Source organism: Anabrus simplex, chromosome 8 (assembly GCF_040414725.1).
Source record: "Anabrus simplex isolate iqAnaSimp1 chromosome 8, ASM4041472v1, whole genome shotgun sequence".
NCBI classification, from domain to species: domain Eukaryota; kingdom Metazoa; phylum Arthropoda; class Insecta; order Orthoptera; family Tettigoniidae; genus Anabrus; species Anabrus simplex.
The window spans coordinates 97,342,964-97,363,557 of NC_090272.1; the positions used below are offsets into that span (position 1 = coordinate 97,342,964).

Genomic DNA, 20,594 nt, shown 5'->3' on the forward strand with positions numbered 1-20,594 from the left:
GATATCATGCAACCTCAATCCAGTACGCCTTGATTCCATCTCACGTTTTCGCCTAACCTAATAAGGGCACAGCATGTACATTAGCACATACGCAATTGTCAATAAGACTGAAGAAGGAAACTCGAAGCTATGTGGGTAACAAAAGTACGACTCTGTAGCAGTGAAGTAGGACAGTCAGAAAATATATTACAAAGTATAGATGTCCTACGTACAAAATGACACTTGGTCGCCCTGCACCATATCTGTTCCACGTAAGTGAATACCCGAAGATTTTTCTGACTAATTTTGTTATAAATACTCCAGGCATTTATATTATAGAATATTTATCGTTGTTCCTCATGCAAAGACTACTATACGAAATATTTCAGCTTAAAACTTTGGCCGGTGAGATTCTGCGAATATTTTTAAAGAATTTTAGCCCTGAATGAAATATGTGCTGCGGGTCAGTATTATCACATAGTGGATTTCGCAGGCGCAATGACGTCATATTCATTTATTTGGTCGTGCAGCCTGTTAAGGACGATTAATTATGTCACCTAATTGAGTTGTTATGTATGTTGCCAAATGAAAGAATAATCCAAATGCACCCAACTTTAGCAGAGTTAGAAGAGTTTAACGTACATGTTTCAGTTGGACACTCAACATTTAAACACCTTGTTCAGGTTTCTCTCGCAGGCAGTTCAGGCCGGTTATTGAATAATTGAATACCATCTGTTCTGAAAGGTTAATAATGCTCTCTAAGTTCACGGCTTTCATATCAAATGTCGTCTTTTATTCCTGTTTGGGGGAGGGGGGAGGGAGGAAGGTGTGTTCCAACAAAACTGAGGTTCTCTACCTCTGTAAATGCTTTAGATATCGATATTCAAGAATATATTTAATTGCCAAGGATTTACACACATAAACTCTGCCATCCTTTATTTAATAATCGTTGTACATAGTTTTCTGAGCCATTCGTATCTGTTCAGAATAGAATAGTAATTCACACCTCTTTTCGATCAAATGAATCAATAACTTCATTAAACACTTTTAGTACAGGAAACAAATTTCGAAGTGTCGTTCCATTATCTTTAAAATGAGTAAAAGGATGACGGGAATCTTATCAGACTGATAGCCATTAGTCATCATCATCATCATCAGTGTTTAAAGGCAATGCCTTGTCTATGCAACCAACGTTTTCTATCCTCAGCTCCTCGTTTCATTTTGTAAGAGAAACCATAATGAAGATTCTGTGGCAAGTCTTGAAGGAATTGTTTCCTCGGTCGTCCTCCGCCTTTCTTCCTCGTGATTTTTCCTTCCGGCAGTTTGGTATGAAAGGTATTATGTCGCAAGGTGTGGTAGTTCTCTTTTCCCTTGAATTTCTTGCAGAACGCTTTTGTTTGTTCTTTTATCAATCCATTTAATCCGAATCATTCGTCTCCAGACCCACATCTCAAACGCTTCCAGTCGTTTCCAATCCTGATCTCTGATTGTCCAGGATTTACAGCCATACAATACTGTATCACACTTCATACAAAGGAAATAACAAATTTCTTCTTAATTCCCAAACCTAAATTTGCACCGATTAAAAGATTTACCTTATTACTAAACGCCTGTTTGGCAAGCGCTATTCGCCTTTTGATCTCTTTGCTGCACCTCTTGTCACTGGTGATCAAGCTTCTTAGATAAGGGAAACTGGTGACTTGTTCCACTGTCTTATCAGTAAGCTTGATGTTGGTGTGAATTCGTTCAGGATGTTTACTTACAACTAATACCTCCCTCCTCTTAACATTAAAATTTAAGGTTGAATCTGGCAATGCTGATGAAAATACATTCAGCATTTTAGATAACTTTTTCTCGGAGTCTGCTACGTCATATCGTCGTTGCCGGGACAAAACCTCCTATGTGATAATATATTTGTAGAGATACTGACCCGCAGCGTATACATTATGAAGAGCGAGAATGCCTTGATAATATTCACACAATATTGCGTCTTAGATGAAAGAATCTTACCGGCCAAGGTTCTAAGCAAAAATATTTCACATAGGAGGTTTTTCCCCGGCAAGGACGATATGCAGATCGAATGCATTTAATATGGAGCCCATTTAATTTTACTTCTTTGGTATTTGCCTTAAACTTATATATGCTTCTTTAATGAATACATTAAACATGCACGATGAGAGAGAACAGCCCTGCCTTACACACTGCCTGACTGTTGCTGTCTGGATACTTCCTCCATATCTACCATCTTGGTCTGTCCTTCATATAATCGCAGTATCAGCCTCCTGTTTTTCCAGTCCAAACCTGTAGATTTAAGAATTTTAAACAGTTTGTCCCACCTCACGTTATCGAAAGCCCTTTCATTTTTTGAAAACGCTATGTAGGTGTTCCTATTCATCTCAAACTTCGTTTCTGATATTGTTCAGAGAGCTAAGATGGCTTCTCTTGTTCCCATCCCTGTCCTAAAGCCGAACTGGTCCATAACAGTTAATGCTAACAAAGATAGAGAGATCAACGTAAGACACAAACAAAATTGTTAGCATCTTCTGGAGATAGCTGCTCATTGGCGACTTACTGGAGTGAAGAGGAGTTGGCAAGTTAAGAAAACAAGCAACGAGCCTGGTTCAGGGGGTGTTCATCTGGTGATCATTATGTTGTCCCATCCTCGCCATTGAGAATGCTTAATCTTTTTCTTGTCCTTGACTTTTCCCAGTAACTTGTTTCCGGCATCGCATGTGGAATAAGTCCTATTTAACGGCCTATTCTTATATCCTCTTCAGACCCAAAACTCACGTATATGAACAAATACAGTAAATATCACTTTCAGGAGTTCCAACACTTCCGTTATGTCCACCTGTAGTTCTCGTTTGCATCTGTACAGAAATAATTCTCTATTAAACTTGTACACAAATATAGGCAATAGCTGTGCACCATTTGTTATAATGTCGATATACGGTCTGTGGACAAATTCATAATCATAGAAATGTTTCAAGATATATGAAAATACCGTTCATCATCATCTTTGCCAAAAGGCTCCAGATCTGATCCTACATTGAACTCGTAAATAACATGTTTACCGAGGCTCATTTTAAAATACCACACAGAAAAATGTAATTTTCTTAACTTGGACGACAGAGCAGTCTTCTTAGAGCTTATGCCTGGTGTCATCCTTTTACGCAAAGAATTTCCATGGAATGTTGAATCAAAATTTACGTTCCAGTACTTTATTTGTACTACGAACTATAATGAGCCAGTACGTTATTCAAGAGGTGAGTTTCATCCGTTTTACGACAGTATTTATTTTTCCTACCGGGCGAGTTGGCCGTGCGGTTAGGGTCGCGCAGCTACGAGTTTGCATTCGGGAGATAGTGGGTTCGAACCCCACTGTTGGCAGCCCTGAGGATGGTTTTCCGTGGTTTCCCATTTTCACACCAGGCAAATGCTGGGGCTGAGTCTTAATTACGGCCACGGCTGCTTCCTTCTCACTCCACGCCATAAAATCTATCTGTGTCAGTGCGACGTAAAGCAAATAGCAAGAAAAAGATATTTTTTTCTACGAAATGCTGTAATTTTCTGTGACTCCGTTCTTCATATACATAATCTACACCAGAAAATGCCGAGGACATTGTTGATGCTCTCTTTTCAGCCCAGTTCAAAGGGCTCCAAACTGGTTATCGAACATTGATGATGAGTTAGAGCATGTAATTTATTTTATTTTTACAATTTTGCTTTACGTCGTACCGACACAGGTAGGTCTTACGGCGACGATGGGATAGTAAAGGGCTACAAATGGGAAGGAAGTGACCGTGGCCTTAATTAAGGTGTAACGACTAGTGTGAAAATGGTAAATCACGGAAAACCATCTTCAGGGCTGCCAATAGTGGGGTTCGAACCCACTATCTCCCGGATGCAAGCTCAGAACTGCGCGCTTTTAACTGAGCGGGCAACTTGCCCGATAGATAGGTCATGAAGAAAAGCTTTGCGAACATAATCTGAATAAAATTATTTGGAAATTCAAATTTAATTCATAGTCAGAGAATAATTGTCCTCACATGTGGACACTGGGTTTGAACAGGATATGGAGGTCCGGTGGTAGTTCGTAAAGTTATGTGTTGTATGTTGATGCATTTGTAATGGACTAGTATAACTTGGAAACGATTCTCTAATCCATGCGTGAATAATGGAAATATTTACTATTATTATTTTTGTTTGTGAGGCGAGGCTATGAAGTTGTTTACATGTGTTAGTAATAGTATTAGAATTTTCGTAATTATGTAAAAATTTAGTTTGATATAAATCATGATCGTATTATTTGTGGGGTTATGTCATGAAACATCTGCTGTATGTTCACTAGTATGCGTTTATTTAATGTAAAAACACGTAATTGGTAGTATATACTTTACTTTTACTTGTATATATGATTATAATCCAAATGCAACGTTGTGCAACACACTGTAATAAGTCCAGAACAATGCAATGTGCGACTGGAATTGTGTATAAAATTCCCTACATTGTAAATAGGCTATTGGAGACTCTCTAAATTACGGGAAAACATATTGTGTCATATTCTTCTAGAAACCTGGCCAGGCAACGTATATAAAGAGGCAGTCTTGAGGATAGAGTTGAATTGTTTTAGTGAGAGTTATGACTGCACGTCGTTAATCGAGTACGTGAATTTGTTACGGTGGAAGGTTGGTTGATATGCAAGTATTGTAGTCTCCGGTCTTCTTCTTATTCTTCGTTGTAGTGTTTTGTTTCAAGATGGCAGTTTATTAGTGCGTGTTTCTAAAATATCTGTAAATAACTTGTAAATAAAACAGCGTACACAATTGACGTCCTTGTGGATACAACAATGTAAATGAAAAGGAATATTAAGTAGAACCGCCGAGAGTTGCAGGAATGAACCAAATCAAGCTTAAATCAGCTTGTGAATCGAACCATGGACCCTCTGAGCCGAAGAACTCTAAGTGGACAACTCATCCAAGAAACCGAGCTTCCGTCATATCATCGGGCACAATTATCGAAGTAGACATTTTCTAAACATATGGCATTTCTAACTATTAAACATTTAATTAATCCTTTAATTAGGAAACAATCGTCGCCATAAGACCTATCTGTGTCGGTGCGACGTAAAGCCCCTAGCAAAAAAATAATAATTAGGAAACAATATTTTAAAGTTTTTAAACAAATTTATATGCAGAATTTATTGAAAACAATGACATATTATTACTGAGTTACCTAAAATAATCGTCATTATTATTTTTAAACGCAATTATTTCGATTTCAGTTATTATTTAAGAAAATATTTTCATGTGTTTTAAAAATTGAATATACAGTTTATGACTAACATCTTAATCATCCTTTGATAAACAAATTAAAGTCGTAACCGGTTATAACGACTGCGAAGGCGATGGTGTCCGGCTCTGTGGCTAAATGGTTGGCGTTCTGTCATTTGGCCACAGGGATGCCGGTTCGACTCCCGACAGGGTTGGGAATTTTAACCGTCATTGGTTAATTCCGCTGGCACAGGGGCTGGGTGTATGTGTTGTCTTCATCTTCATTTCATCCTTATCACGACGTGCAGGTTGCCTCAAATCAAAAGACCTGCACTTGGCGAGCAGAACATGCCCTCGGACACTCCAGGCACTAACGACATTTTCTTATACTGTAGGCGATAGTCGCACAAGCCGGTCTTTTTTCTGTATTTTCTAAACATGTCATATCTTTAAGTTTTAGGCTGCAGAAGTAGAGATTAATTAACATAATAAGTTAAAACTTAAAAAATAATAAGTGTTGTATTTTTGGTGTGGGACTGAGAGACTGAGAGGAACTTTTCTTCTGATGTGTACACAGTACGTACAGTAATGATATGTCAACAAAATATAAAGTAATATGTGAGGAATGATGTAGAAACAATGAAAATTGATCAATTGTGTCTCGAACGGTCTTGGCTATGGAGTGCTTTGAAATCACGAAATAAATCGAGAAGCGTGAACATCAAATTACCTGTTACGTTTCGCGAATCGTGTTTTGAATTATGTATAATGGAAGCCATCCCTGTTAAAATAATTTGCAGTATAAACAAACACTTTCAGAAATAATTTACTTAATGTACCTCCCAGTTGCACTAAACGAATAATAACAACAACAATAATGATAAAATAACAAGGTTTAGAGCTGAAATCGCTGCTGTCATAAAAAAGACACTAACGGAAATCAAGTCCAAAGTTAAATTAATTCGGGGAATTCTCAGAACCGTTGAAAATAACAACATATCGACATGGATGTGGACTCTCTCTATTACTCTTCAGATGACCAAGCGAGTTAACTACGTGGTGTCCGTCACGTATCTGTGAACTTGCATTTGCGGGATTTTGGGTTCGAGCCCCACTGTGGGCAGCCCTGAAGATGGTTTTTCGTGATTTCCTATGTTCACTACAGGAATTACGAGCTGTACCTTAATTCTGGCCACAATTGCTTCTTTCCCATTCCTTGCGCTTTCTCATCCCATCGTCGCCACAAGACCTGTCTGTATCGGTACGACACAACACAATTCATTAAAAAGAAGAACTTTTCAAATTTGTCATCGAAAATCCTATTCAAAGATTATAGAAAGGAAAATTAATTCTGAAAATCTAATCAATCGAACAATCACCGAGCTCGATAGGTGCAGTCGCTCAAGTGCGGCCAGTATCCAATATTCGGGAGATAGTAGGTTCGAACCCCACTGTCGGCTGCCCTGAAAATGGTTTTCCGTGGTTTCCCATTTTCACACCAGGCAAATGCTGGGGCTGTACCTTAATTAAGGCCACGGCCGCTTCCTTCCCACTCCTAGCCCTTTCCTGTCCCATCGTCGCCGTAAGACCTATCTGTGTCGGTACGACGTAAAACAACTAGCAATCAAACAACCAATCCATCACATTCGGCCAAGCAAAATTAGAGAGAGCTTGCCGATAATTTGCAGACGTCCTAGGAATTTCAAATCGTGACACCACCCGCCCAAGAACAGACCGGAATTTTAAAATGAACAGAGAGAAAGTCGGTCTCCATATATCATGTGTAGAAACTCAAGACGAGCTCGGCTTGTTGACGTAGTTGTTAGAAGTTCAGATATAAATTACCAGTCGTAATGAGTTTATAAAGTCTGTATTGGTGATCTGTCTGCAGAATAGGCGAGGCAAGGTGTCTGGCTAGAAGAAATACGTCAATTAGAGTCTTCAAAGTTGGAAATGAAATAAATTTTGAAGGCAATTAACTCGAACGAGTACGGAACGAGATTTATCTGTTGTATCTTCTTCTTGCCTTGATATTGTTTAATAACTCTTGTCTCGTGTTACGTTCTTTCTTTATTCCTTCAATCAAGTTGGTGTGCCACTTGTAGAAGGCTCTCGGTTCGAAAAGAAATGTGTTCTTAAAACTGTGTACACAAGCCTATTTTACGTTTTATACGGTATGTCGTAATAAGTGATGTCGTACTATGCGATTTTTATACTACTTATATAGGACCTAGGCGGAAACGTTAGATTTCGCTGCTGTGTTCAATACGTCGTTAAAAGTTTTGACTGTATTTTCAAGTGTTTAGAAACGAATATCACTAAGATTAATATGCTCTCTGCAAGCATGCTAAATTCAATTTCAACAGCACATACAACCCCGTGTGGGTGAGGGACGCAGACGAAAAATACACCTACGATATCCCCTGTCTGTCGTAAGATGCGACTAGAAGGGGCGATCAAGGGATGGTGAAATCATAACCAGGAGACTACTTGTGATTAGTGCCATTACGTGAGGAACACCATGGAGCTACGTTACCTAGAAGCAGTGCCATTATGTGCGGCACACAAGGTATCTGGGCGTTGCCAGTGATTAGTACCATCGTGTACATTCCACCGTGGCGCGGACGCTCGAATGGGTTGTTCTACTGTGTTCAGAATGGCTCTGCGTTACCTACCAGTAGCACCACTATATAAGAAACACCACGGGTCTGCGTTGCCCGTGAAGTGTGATTAGCACCACAATGTGACGAACACCACGGGTTTGTGCACCGCCCGTGATTAGTAGCACTATGTGAGGAATACCATGGATTTGCGTTGCTTGTGGGTGGTACCATAATGTGTGATTCACCGTGGGTCTACATTGCCTATGATTAGTACTAGTATGCGAGCAATACCATGAGTATACGTGGCCTGTGATTAGTCCCACGATGTGAGGAACACCATGGACCTGCGTTGCTTGTGAGTAGTACCCTTATGTGAGGAACACCCTGGATCTGCGTTGATTGTGAGTAGTACCCTTATGTGAGGAATAGCATGGATCTGCGTTGATTGTGAGTAGTACCCTTATGTGAGGAACACCATGGATCTATGTTACCTGTGAGTGGTGCCATTGTGTGTGACTTATCATGGGTCTGCATTACTTATGATGAGTACAACCATGTGAGCAACACCATGAAATATCTGGCCTGTGCTTAGTACCCCTATGTGAGGAACACCTCATATAAAGTCGGCCTCTGTGATTAGTCCCAGAATGTGAGGAACACCATGGATCTGCGTTGCTTGTGAGTAGTACCCTTACGTGAGGAACACTATGAACCTAGGTTACCAGTGAGTGGTGCCATTATGTGTGACACACCATGGGTCTGCATTACTTATGATTGGTACCACCATACAAGAAAGACCATGAGACTGCGTTATCTGTGGTTAGTACCACTATAGGAGGAACACCGTGGTTCTGCTTTACCAGTGATTAGTACCATTGTGAGAGGCCGGTGATTCGATTTTGATCCCTTTAGATAATAAGCATCATCCCAGTAACTAAGGCATTGTGAATTGGATACACTGACTGTTTTGGTTTCATGAACATGTTTTCATTATCATTCGTTTTAAATTCTAGTCAATGGACACATTTTGAAGTTTTAATTTTCATTTCTTTGCACCTCGTACCATTAGGTCCCGATGACCTAGGTGTTAGGCCCTTTTAAACAACAAACCTCATCATTAAGTGTTAAGTGTAAGAGAGAGCCGTGCGCCCTAACTTCGTCACTTGAAATAAATAAATAAATAAATAAATAAATAAATAAATAAATAAATAAATAAATAAATAAATAAATAAATAAATAAATAAATAAATAAATAAATAAATAAATAAATAAATAAATCATCATCATTAACAGCGCATACAGATACAATGATACACGGCGTCAAATATTGTCCACATTTTACTCTGGGAATGGTGTAACTAAAGGGCATAGGTTTAAAAACATTCATTGATTATTGCCATGGCGTCTTGGAAACATTAAAAGCCAACCTGAACGTGCTAAATTGTCCATTCCTAAGTGATCTTCCAGTCTTTCCAAGGTAGCTTGAATTTTAGTTCTTCTGACAGACGATCTAGTCGAAAGTGGTTGTGTAAACTACTTACACATCGCATTATCCAGGGTTTGTGCAGCGAACGTTCCCTTTCGCTTCTCGGGCGTTGACATGGGAAAGGTGCTAAGTGCCAAAGAATGATTTTTTTCTGCAGAAGGCAGTAAGAACCAAGGCGAACGCCACCGAGGAAGTACATATTCCATAGGTAATTCGAACAGCTTGAAAATGTTCGCATTGGATCGCTCCTGCTCAGAACCAGTCTCTTTTCACATAGAACGTAGTAACTGCTTTTAGCACTTACTACCTTTCCCACTTCAACGGCTATTATTTTTCTCTTCGCACGTTGCGCTTCAGCACAAATGTTCACGGCCGTAATGTCGGATATAACTGGTTTGCGATTCTGAAGTCTGCACAAGTATTAGACATGAATTCACGCTTTCCAATTTTCGCTATTACATTTAATTTTTCCAGTATTGAAAACGTTTTATTCTGTTTTTGTCTAGAAGAGGACTTATTAAGGGACGTAGTGATAACAAGTTAAATTTTAGTGTAGTACTTCTTTGTACATTGTAAAGAACGCGATGTCTTTGATCCAACAGGTTAAAGGAAACTGTCCGTACTGTGCATCCACAACAATTGCAAAAAACTCCTTATCGACACGGAACTATATAACAAATAGACTATGATTATTCACTTCCAACAATCTTTTGTAAGTTTTCATATCTTCTTGTTCGGATAAAGCAAAGTTAGGATTATCGGAGTCCGTACAAGTATTTCCTGTATTTTACTCTATTTCTCTACAAACATAGCATACTACTAAACGATATGTATAGAGTAATGCTTAGTTTAGCGGTATTCGGTACAGTGTTGATTCATGATAACCATGTTTTATTTATTTTTAATACTAACATGAATGTTATCACAGTATTTGTAACTATGATGTCCTATTTGCCTCAGTAGCGTACTATTTCGTTCATCTGCACAGAATTGCCCAGTATCGATACCAATATGTAGTAATGGAATGAAATGGCGTATGGCTTTTAGTGGCGGGAGTGTCCGAGGACAAGTTCGGCTCGCCAGATGCAGGTCTTTCGATTTGACTCCCGTAGGCGACCTGCGCGTCATGATGAGGATGAAATGATGATGAAGACGACACATACACCCAGCCCCCGTGCCAGCGAAATTAACCAATTTAGGTTAAAATTCCCGACCCTGCCTGGAATCGAACCCCGGACCCCTGTGGCAAAGGCCAGCACGCTAACCATTTAGCCATGGGGCTGGACACCAATATGTAGTATTCAATTGTTACGTCTCGAAATATATGAATTCCAAAGTAAGAAATATGACTTAGGCTCGCATAGCTCAATTGGTAGAGCGTCCGACGCTAAAACGGAATATTATGGGTTCGGGTCCCATAGGTGTGTGTTTGGTTGAATGTTTATATCAAGCACAGTGCGATCGTGAAAACTATGTATATTAACTTGAAAACCGGGCTGAGTGGCTCAGACGGTTAAGGCACTAGTTTTCTGAGCACAAGTTGGCAGGTTTCTTTCCTGGCTCGGTCCGGTGGTATTTGAAGGCGCTGAAATACGTCAGCCCCACGTCGGTAATTTTATCGGCACTTACGAAAAATCTTGCGGGACAAAATTGAGGCACTTTCGCCGTAAAACATTGTTTATCATTCTCATAGCTGTTTCTATGGACTATGGTAGAGTGTCGGCCTCCGGATCCAAAGATAACGGGTTCAAATCCTGCAGACGTAGTCGGATTTTTAAAGGGCGGAAAAATGTCCATTCGACACTCCATGTTGTACGATGTCGGCATGTAAAAGATCTCTGGTGACACATTTGGTATTTACCCGAAAGAAATAATAATGCCATTGTCCATCTCCATGGCTAAATGGTTAGTGTGCTGGCCTTTGGTCACAGGGGTCCTGGGTTCGATTCCAGGCAGGGTCGGGAATTTAAACCATAATTGGTTAATTTCGTCGGCACTGGGGCTGGGTGTATGTGTCGTCTTCATCATAATTTCATCCTCATCACGAAGCGCAGGTCGCCTACAGGTATCAAATCAAAAGACCTGCATTTGGCGAGCCGAACATGTCCTCGGACACTCCCGGCACTAAAAGCCATACTCCATTTCATTTTTATCAATAATGTTATAGGCTTGACGTCCCACTAACTACTTTTACGGTTTTTGGAGACGCTGGGGTGCCGGAATGTAGTCCCGCAAGAGTTCTTTTACGTGACAGTAAATCTACCGACACGAGGCTGAGGTATTTGAGCACCTTCAAATGCCATCGGACTGAGCCAGGATATAACCTGCCAAGTTAGGGTCAGAAGGCCAGCGCCTCAACTGTCTGAGCCACTCAGCCTGGTGAAAGAAAACCAAAAAAATAATGTATAAACTCAGCCATAGCAGCCGAAGGGAGGTTTGGTTTACTTTGCCATCTAGTAGGCTTAGAAACAACCCGTAGTCAAAATTGACGAGCAGACATCCTGTGGGCGCCAAATTAAAATGTCTGAACACGGTAGACGAGGCCATCCGATTATTATTATTATTCACTTAAACACATCTTTGGTACCAAAAGTAGGTTAAGGACTGTACATTTTAATGTGATACACTATTTTCACGCTTGTCAAACCTATGCTTACACGTGTCAAATGATAATGATTATTCTCCTCTTTGTTGACAGATTTCTGCTCGGTAGATGGATTTTCCATCCATCTTTCTGCACAGTAGTCCTTGTGATGCAACATGTTTCCGTCATCGTGTCGGTGTACACTCTAGCAGCCATCGGACTTGATCGGTAAGAACCATATTGGCATTTTACAAGGCAATATTTATACAGCAGGCCCTAATACTGTACCAGTGGCGGTTCGTGGATGAAGGGCTTTCGGGTGCCGTCCTGCCACCTTTTCAAAAACATTTAACGTTATTTCACTCTGTAAATGATTACATAAAGAAATGGACAAATGTAGCGAAGACGAAATTATGAAGTGTGATATTCAGTTATCTTTATTATTTCGGCTGTAAACATCTTGCTTTTCTGTTTTCAAGAAAATGGCAAAGGCTTGTGGCAGCAGAGCTCCTAGTAGGTCCCCAGATTTTGCAAGTATGTGGGGTGCGTGAGGAGCCTGGAAGGACGATATGGGCTTGTCAGAGATAAGAAGAGTGCAGGCGGGTGTAAGCGCTGAAAGGCGGAGCCCTCAGCAACATTGCCAACCACTTCATAATGTACCTAAACCTTTTCTCCCACGTCTTAATATTAATTCCAAAACATTTTACAAAACAATGAATTCCATTATACAGACTATTTAAACAATTCAGTTCAATAAAGAAGCTAAAATAAAGATTCAAAATATAACCGTAACGTGACGGCACTATTTGTAGGGTGGTCAAAATTGTTAAATACGTTGTCATGCTTTGAAATTTGAGCAAGGAGATAGAAATTCGGGAGTGCACTGTTTATTTGTTTTCATGAATGTTGTTATCAGTTGTGATTAGTGAAACAGTGCGGTGCCATAATAGTCGGGATTACATTAGCTGTTAGCCTCTAATTAATGTGTGTGCACTAATTAATGTGTGTGCACAACTGCCATTGTAGTTAATTAATTAATTAATGTTGTAGTGCGAGAAGATTTCTAATCAGCCAATGTAATCGGATTATTATTATTATTATTATTATTATTATTATTATTATTATTATTATTATTATTATTATTATTATTATTCTAAAAGTATCGTGGTGCTGCTCAGTGAAACCAGAGTCGATTGGGGAGGGGAAAGAGATCGTGGCACATCTCTGCCAGAGTAAAATGTCTCGAACCGCTACTGTACTGTACATACTCGAACTTAGCAGTACTCCGTACAGTGTCGATTCATTATAACACTATTTTATTTATTTATTTGAAACAGTAACTTTTATGTTACCATTGGGAACTGTAACTCTGATGCCCAATATGCCTTACGTGGCTCACTGTTCCATACTGTATCTTTTACAAAATCTGTACAGATATTCAAGAAAAGAATAAATAGCAACAGAGAAAAGAAATGTTAGAGGGCATTCGACCTGTGCAGGTTATTGTATATAAATATTTTTTGTGTATAAATTAATTCCATCCCCTTGTCCATGGAGATTGAACAGCCGAAGTAGGGGACTGCCTGTAGGGGTGAAGTACATCCGGGACTTCGATTGCGCTGGGACCGCTACGGTAGATGTGAAAGCCCTTGAGGAACTCTCGAACAATCTATGTGAGATTATGTAGTATTGTTACAATGACTTGTGGGCTTACATAAGTTAAAATGAGTAAGGATTGATTGATCCAGTAAGCAGTGAAGGAAGTTTACAATTAAAAAACGAAGAAGCACTGCTTTTTAGTGTACCTTTTTCTTGTGATTTATATGACACTGAGTTATGAATATTGGTGTATACATTGAAATATATATTCTTAATACTCTGTAGCAGATTTATAGTAATTGAATTTATGGTTGATTATATTTTAAAAATCTATTCCAGCAACTTTTTAACACATTTTAAGACAATTTTGGGTTAATATTTAATTATTTTCTTTATAACTACTAATGAAATCAAACCCATTCTGCTACAGTGTATGTGTTGGTATTTCCTCAGTATGTGATAGAGATTTTTCCTCTGTACACGTTGTAGTTTCCGAGGAAAAGGTATATAACTGAGCACAAATGGCATTTTGAGAAAAATAAGATTGAAGTTCGAGTAAGAATTTGCTCACGATTTGAAAGCATTCCAGGGTAATAATAATTTTCTCCGTCTTCATTGATTCTCTTTCCTTGTCGTCTTCTTCGCAGCAGGTCGTTATGCATTATTAAGTATTCAAATGGGTAAAGTAATATGTAAATTGAAATCTTATAGCAATTGTGTAGAATCATTTGAAGTGATTCTATACACTGTATTTGAGTTTATTATATGTGTACGTACAGAAGATATTATGAGTAGAATTTTTTAAATAATACAAATTTCTTAAGGATGAGCTGTGTTTAATAGAAAAATGGTTAGTGTAAATTTATAATACTGTATTTTAGGAAATTTTCTTATTTCTTAAAAATAAAATAAAATGTATTACTCGATAATAATGTATTCTTGCGTATCATTTGCCACCGAGGTAGACACTTCATTTGCAAATAAAGTGATTTTGATTTGATTTGACATGATTTCAATTACGCTCTATCGATATCAGTATGTAGTAATTGTTACTCACTGTTGTTTGGTAACCTTACCAGCGAGGCTGTATTGATCAGATTCATTTCCTTCAGCGGCGATTCATCAGATGCCTTGGATTCGGAAAATACCTCTGTCAAAGGCACTTGAAGGTCTTCAATGGTGTTAGTGTTTATAAACAAAGGTATCGTGGTTTTAGGTTTTGAATCAAATAGGTGAATGATCTGTTCGGTCAACCTATTTCCGCCCATTCGTTTGAGATGACCGCAAAATCGCGCCCGTCTTTTGCGTATCGTGTTTGTAATTTTCACTATTTCATTATAGACTTCCTTATTGGATTTTCTTTGGTGGATTCCATTCTTGTAGTTAGACCCCATGATTCCCCGAATTATTCTGGGCTCCCTTTTCTCCAGTTATTCGAGGAGTCCTTTAGGGATATTATTATTATTATTATTATTATTATTATTATTATTATTATTATTATTATTATTATTATTATTATTCCTTCCTTCCTTCCTTCCTTCCTTCCTTCCTTCCTTTCTTTCTTTTTCTTTCCTTTCTTTCTTTCTTTCTTTCTTTCGTTTTTACTTTCTTCACCCGTTTACCCTTCATGGTTGGTTTTTCCTTCGGACTAAGCGAAGGACCTCACCTCTACCGCTTCAAGGGCACTATCCTAGAGCATGAGACTTTGGTTACGGGGATACAATTGGGGAGGAGGAGCATTACATTGCCCAGGCGGCCTCATCTGCTATGTTGAACTGGGGCATTGTTGGGGGATGCGAAGTTTGGACGGGATAGACAAAGAAGTGGGAACGAAGGAGCCGTGGTCTTAAGTTAGGTGCCATCCCGGCATTTGCATGGAGGAGAAGTGGTAAAGCCCGGAAAAACACATCGAAGATAGCTGAGGAGGGAATCGAACCTTCCCCACCTCCACTCAGTTGACCTCCCGAGGCTGCGTGGACCCCGTTCGAGCCCTCGTACCACTTTTCAAATTTTGTGGCAGAGGCGGGAATCGAACCTGGTCCTCCGGGGGTGGCAGTTAATTACACTAACAACTACACCACAGAGTCGGACATGATGATGATGATGATGATGATGATGATTATTATTATTATTATTATTATTATTATTATTATTATTATTATTATTATTATTATTATTATTATTATTATTTGGTTCGTTTTGGCCTACTAGGAAGCACGGTGCTCGTCTTAACTCTTAACTATAGTCTTCTGCTTTATCTCGACCCAGTACGTTTGCATTTTCTGGCTGTGAGCCTGCTTCCTTCCGTCCGTCCACTTAGGCCTGGTGGTCCCTGTACTCTTTTTGCTTGTGAGGAATGGTGGGAAGACTCTCTTTAGGATGGCTTCTGATGGGATCTGTAGTTACTCTATGTCTGATGTTACTGAGGTGATCCATTTGGTCTTGGAAGCCTTTCCCCTACTTGTCACTGTGAGGATTCTGTTGGTGAGGCTACAGGATTCAGGCGGGTCATGTGCCCGTAGAAGGTCAGTCATCGTTTCCTCATTTATGTGACTGTGTCTTCCTGATGTTCGTGGAGCTCGTTGTTGCGCCTGATCCTGTAGGTGCCATCCACCTCTCTTATGGGTGCTAGTGTCCCCTTCAACATTTTCCTCTTTAAGTTCTAATTTCCTGAGTTGGCCCTTTCGATTCATCGACAGACCCTCAGAGGCGTGGAGTACAGAGGGTGTTACTACTGAGTTGTAGTGCTTCAGCTTTATGTTCTTGGAGATGGAGATGCTTTTAGAGGAATGATAGGTCCTCTCTAACTTGGTGTACATGGTGTCTATGGCCAAAGATTCGTTCTCACTTGCTGAAATACATTCTCCTAAGTATTTGACTTCAGGAACTATTATTTTTACAAGCGAATGGACCACTAAGGATCACGCTACAACATTTCTTTCTCTTCGTGCGGAGTTTTCTCTGTGTCCAATACTGCTTCATGCGTTAGCTGGCCTGCTTCTGTTGTTCACCTGCCCAGCCTCTTCCAGTCTTCTTAGTTCTTCCTTTCTTCCCTTCCAAATTCTTCATTGTGTTCCTAAACGTATTCCTTTCTAACAGCTGGTCTTCAGAGATTCTTAACCTTTCCTTCTTCGTTTCCTTAATCCATGCTGTAGTGGTCTCTTTTCTCCTGCAGTAATCAAATATCTGTTTGTAAACTCTGTTTGCGTTCATTCCGTACAGGTGTCAGAGAAACGCCAGTCTCCTTTTATTCATGGTCTCTGAGATTCTTTCCACCTTCTGGTAAACTTCTTTGTTGCTCCGAAGTTTTCAACCGCTTTCAGTTTGGACAGCTCCCATAATTTTTCTGAGGATTATTCTTTTCAGGACCCCTAGCTTCTCCAGCTTGTAGTTCATGGACAGGCATTCACTGGCATACGGGCATTATTTTTTGACCAGGGTGTTGTAATGTTTTAATTTGGAATTCCAAGATAAGCACTTCTTGTTGTAGATATTTTTTTGTCAAGCCGTATGCTCTCTCCATTTTCGAGGTACGATCTTCCACTGCAGCTTTTTCTAATCCATTCTCCTGTATGGTCTCACCAAGGTACTTGAACTTCTTGACCCTTTCTATCCGTCATATTTCTGTTTCCAAGAATTTTGGTCCATCTATTGTTATTAGTATTGTTATTCGTTTAGGGCAACTGGAGGCTACATGAAGTAAATCATTTCTGGAAGCCTTTTATGACGCCCAGATTCATTGCATTTTTTCTGTGGGACACTGCGTTCTATCCACCGTCCATCTTCTATTCTGCTTCAGTTCTTCATGGCAGTCTTTGAAATTATTAATGTGTAATCTGTATCATGCTCGATCCGAGATGTCTTCCTGGCGAAGGCCAACCCTGCCGAAGTCATTTCTGCCCTCCTGAAAGCCACGTATCTGAAACGTTTAGTATTTTAAAGACCTGTTTTGTCAACCGCTTTTCATTCATTCTGGAAAGGTGTCCATAGAACATCAGCCTTGCTTTCCGCACTGAATGTGTCACTCGTTCGTTTTTCTGATACTCTTCCTCGCTTCGTCCTCATTTACATTGTTTATTTACCATCTTAGGACCTATTATCTAGTGAAAGATCTCTCTCAAACTTCTCGGCTTCTCTTAATCCAAACTTTCCAGTCATTCGGGGGCGCTCACCTGCACTCAGTTTTAATTACAGTGTTCTTTGCCTAAGCTTAGATTTAACGACCGAGTTGGCCGTACGGTTAGGGTCGCGCAGCTGTGAGCTTGCATTCGGGAGATAGTGGGTTCGAATCCCACTGTTGCCAGGCCTGAAGAAGGTTTTCCGTTGTTTCCCATTTTCACACCAGGCTGTACCTTAATTAAGGCCAGGGCCCCTTCCTTTCCACTCCTAGCCCTTTCCTGTCCCATCGTCACCATAGGACCTATGTGTGTCGGTGCGACGTAAAATATTTTTATAAAAAGTTTAAGATTTCCTTGAGATCGTCTTTTCCTTGTACAGGTTGTGTTTATTATTATTATTATTATTATTATTATTATTATTATTATTATTATTATCATTTTATTGTTCCTAGTCTCTATAGAAGGGCATTTAAAATTGATATCTAATTCCACTTTAAAACACCCTTAGTTTTTAATCATCCGTTTAAATTATTTCCTGTCATTGGATTTATCTTATTGATGCTGACCTGTCTCAGATCTTTCTCACATTCACGGATTCATCGCAACGTTGTGCCTCTTTTGATTTCATATCCTCTAATCACTTCTTTTACAGATACATTTTCAATTAATCTGAAGTAATATTTGCAAACATATTTGGTATCCAATTTTGTTGAATTTCTGGAATGTTTTGAAATCTCGAAATAAATCGAGACGCGTGTTCATAAAATTACTTGTTACTGTTGTTGGCAGGTTCGATCCTGGCTCAGTCCGGTGTTGTTTGAATACCACCTATCTGGTGGTATTTGAAGGTGCTCAGATTTGTCAGCCTCGTGTCGGTAGATTTACTGGCACGAAGAGGAAGTCCTGCGGGACTAAATTCTGGCACCTCGGCGTCTCCAAAAACCGTAAAAGTAGTAAAGCAAATAAGTTTATTGTTATTATTGAATAATTCACAATGGAAGCCATCCCTGTTAAAATAATTTGCAGTATGAACAACATAATTCAATTTACGCGCTTGTAAACCTGCTCTGTTCATTACACTTGTACAGGAAAAGTAAATAAGAGTAAGTCAAGAGTAAGTCAAGAGTAAGTCAAGTGTGAGCAATGCAATGCATTGTTTCAAGTTGATCGTCTGTAAACTCTGTGTTAAAAAAAAACAGTCTCATTTTCACAGTCTACAGTAGTCTACCGGCTTTAGCATCCTGTCAGTCCATCCACCATTATCTTCCTTCGCTGTACTGACAGAGTTCCTCTCCGTCTTTTGGGCTCTTCCACTTTAAACTTCTCGTATCTTTTGACCATCCGTTTAAATACATCTCTGCCACTGATTTTAATTCCTGGGATATCAATATGTCTACCTTTATCACATTCATAGAACCATCTCAACTTTGTCACCTTTCGTCTTTTGAAATTCCAGATAAGCTTAGTCAGTCGCTTATCACTCATTAGGAAGATGAGCCCGCAAAACAGGTATAGTTTTCTTAAATTGACAATTAATAATAATAATAATCATAATAATACCTGATTTACGTTCCACTAACTACTTTCACAGTTTTTGTAGACGCCGAGGTGCCGGAATTTAGTCCCACAGGAGTTATTTTACGTGCCACTAAATCTAACGACACGAGCCTGACAAATCTGAGCACCTTCAAATACCACCAGACTGAGCCAGGATCGAACCTGCCAAGTTGAGGTCTGAAGACCAGCGCTTCAACCGTCTGAGCCACTCAGCCCAGCAAATTGAGCAATAGTATTGGCTCTATCTTTCTGTATAATTCCTTAGTATATCTCAATCACACGTGTCCATGAACCCATCTGTAGTCTAAAATGTTTCGTAATATCTTGCGTTCTCCTATTAGCTAGCTGACACGTCCCACTCCGCTCATAGTGAAGGTATCTGAAGCATATGATCCTTCAGTTCGTTTTATAGAGATGATAAACGTATTCACACAGTTTCTTCAAAATCATAATATTTTGCTCTGAGAAATTTTACTATAGACTAAATTGATTAAACTACGAATTAAATTGTACTCGCGTTGCACACAGTTTGTACTCGCGAATGTTGCCGAAAAAATGGCCCTCCAATGCGTCATACTACAGCTATCCAACACGACCTCTCTCATCGCAGTGCCGTCCCCAGAGCAGTTCACTCCACAACTCAATTCTCACACCACATTTCGAGTAATGAAGACCGTTTCACTCTTCGCGGATGGACTCCCGAAAGTTTCGTCTCCAACTCACTCCGAACTGACTCGTGATGGGGTCAAGACTGACTCGTAACTGAGTTAAGACTGACTCGTAGTCCCAGGATTACCTTGTTTATAGGCCCGAGGAATATTATTGAGAAAACATCTCGCAGTTTCTGCCTCCAATCATTGTAGCTGTATTTCGATTGTTAGTGAACGTAAATATTGACATGGAGGAAACCGGGGAGGTGGCAGCTCTCAAGAAAATAAGTCTGTTAACACAGGGAAGTGTCTTTATTGCAAAGAGAAAGTTATTCCTTAAATGTTTCATTTGAAGCGTAGGGAGTTACGCCTATAAAATGCCATGGATCACGAAAGAGCACGTGGAAATTCAGAGAGAAATAATTTATGCAGAAAATGGAAATAAATCTCAAGTGACAAAATGTGGGGGAAGTACACACTGATTAGGTAGAAAATCAGATTATTAATCCGTGATGCGTACATCTCATACATTCACTGCCTTAGTTCCATCTCTGAAGGGCTACGGGCTTTCACAGGAACAGAAACGAATACTGTGCTCCATACGGCTTCAAGTATAATGGATTCTCAGTTTCCTCTCTGCAAAGAAAAGTCGACACAAATACTACACTCTCTCAGAGACCTCAGTTACTGAAAGATACCGGTATGAACTAGCTAATTACTCCACATACATTAACAATACTTCACA

At 39.6% G+C, this 20,594-nt stretch overlaps 1 protein-coding gene across 1 annotated transcript in view; it reads left to right on the forward strand.

The window, feature by feature from the left end:
* LOC136879165 (RYamide receptor) overlaps nucleotides 1-20,594 on the forward strand; it is a 258,716-nt gene that overhangs the window by 92,825 nt on the left and 145,297 nt on the right. The window contains exon 3 of the mRNA XM_067152925.2: nucleotides 12,040-12,153. Coding sequence (XP_067009026.2) covers nucleotides 12,040-12,153 — 114 coding nt within the window. The remainder of the gene's footprint in view (nucleotides 1-12,039; nucleotides 12,154-20,594) is intronic.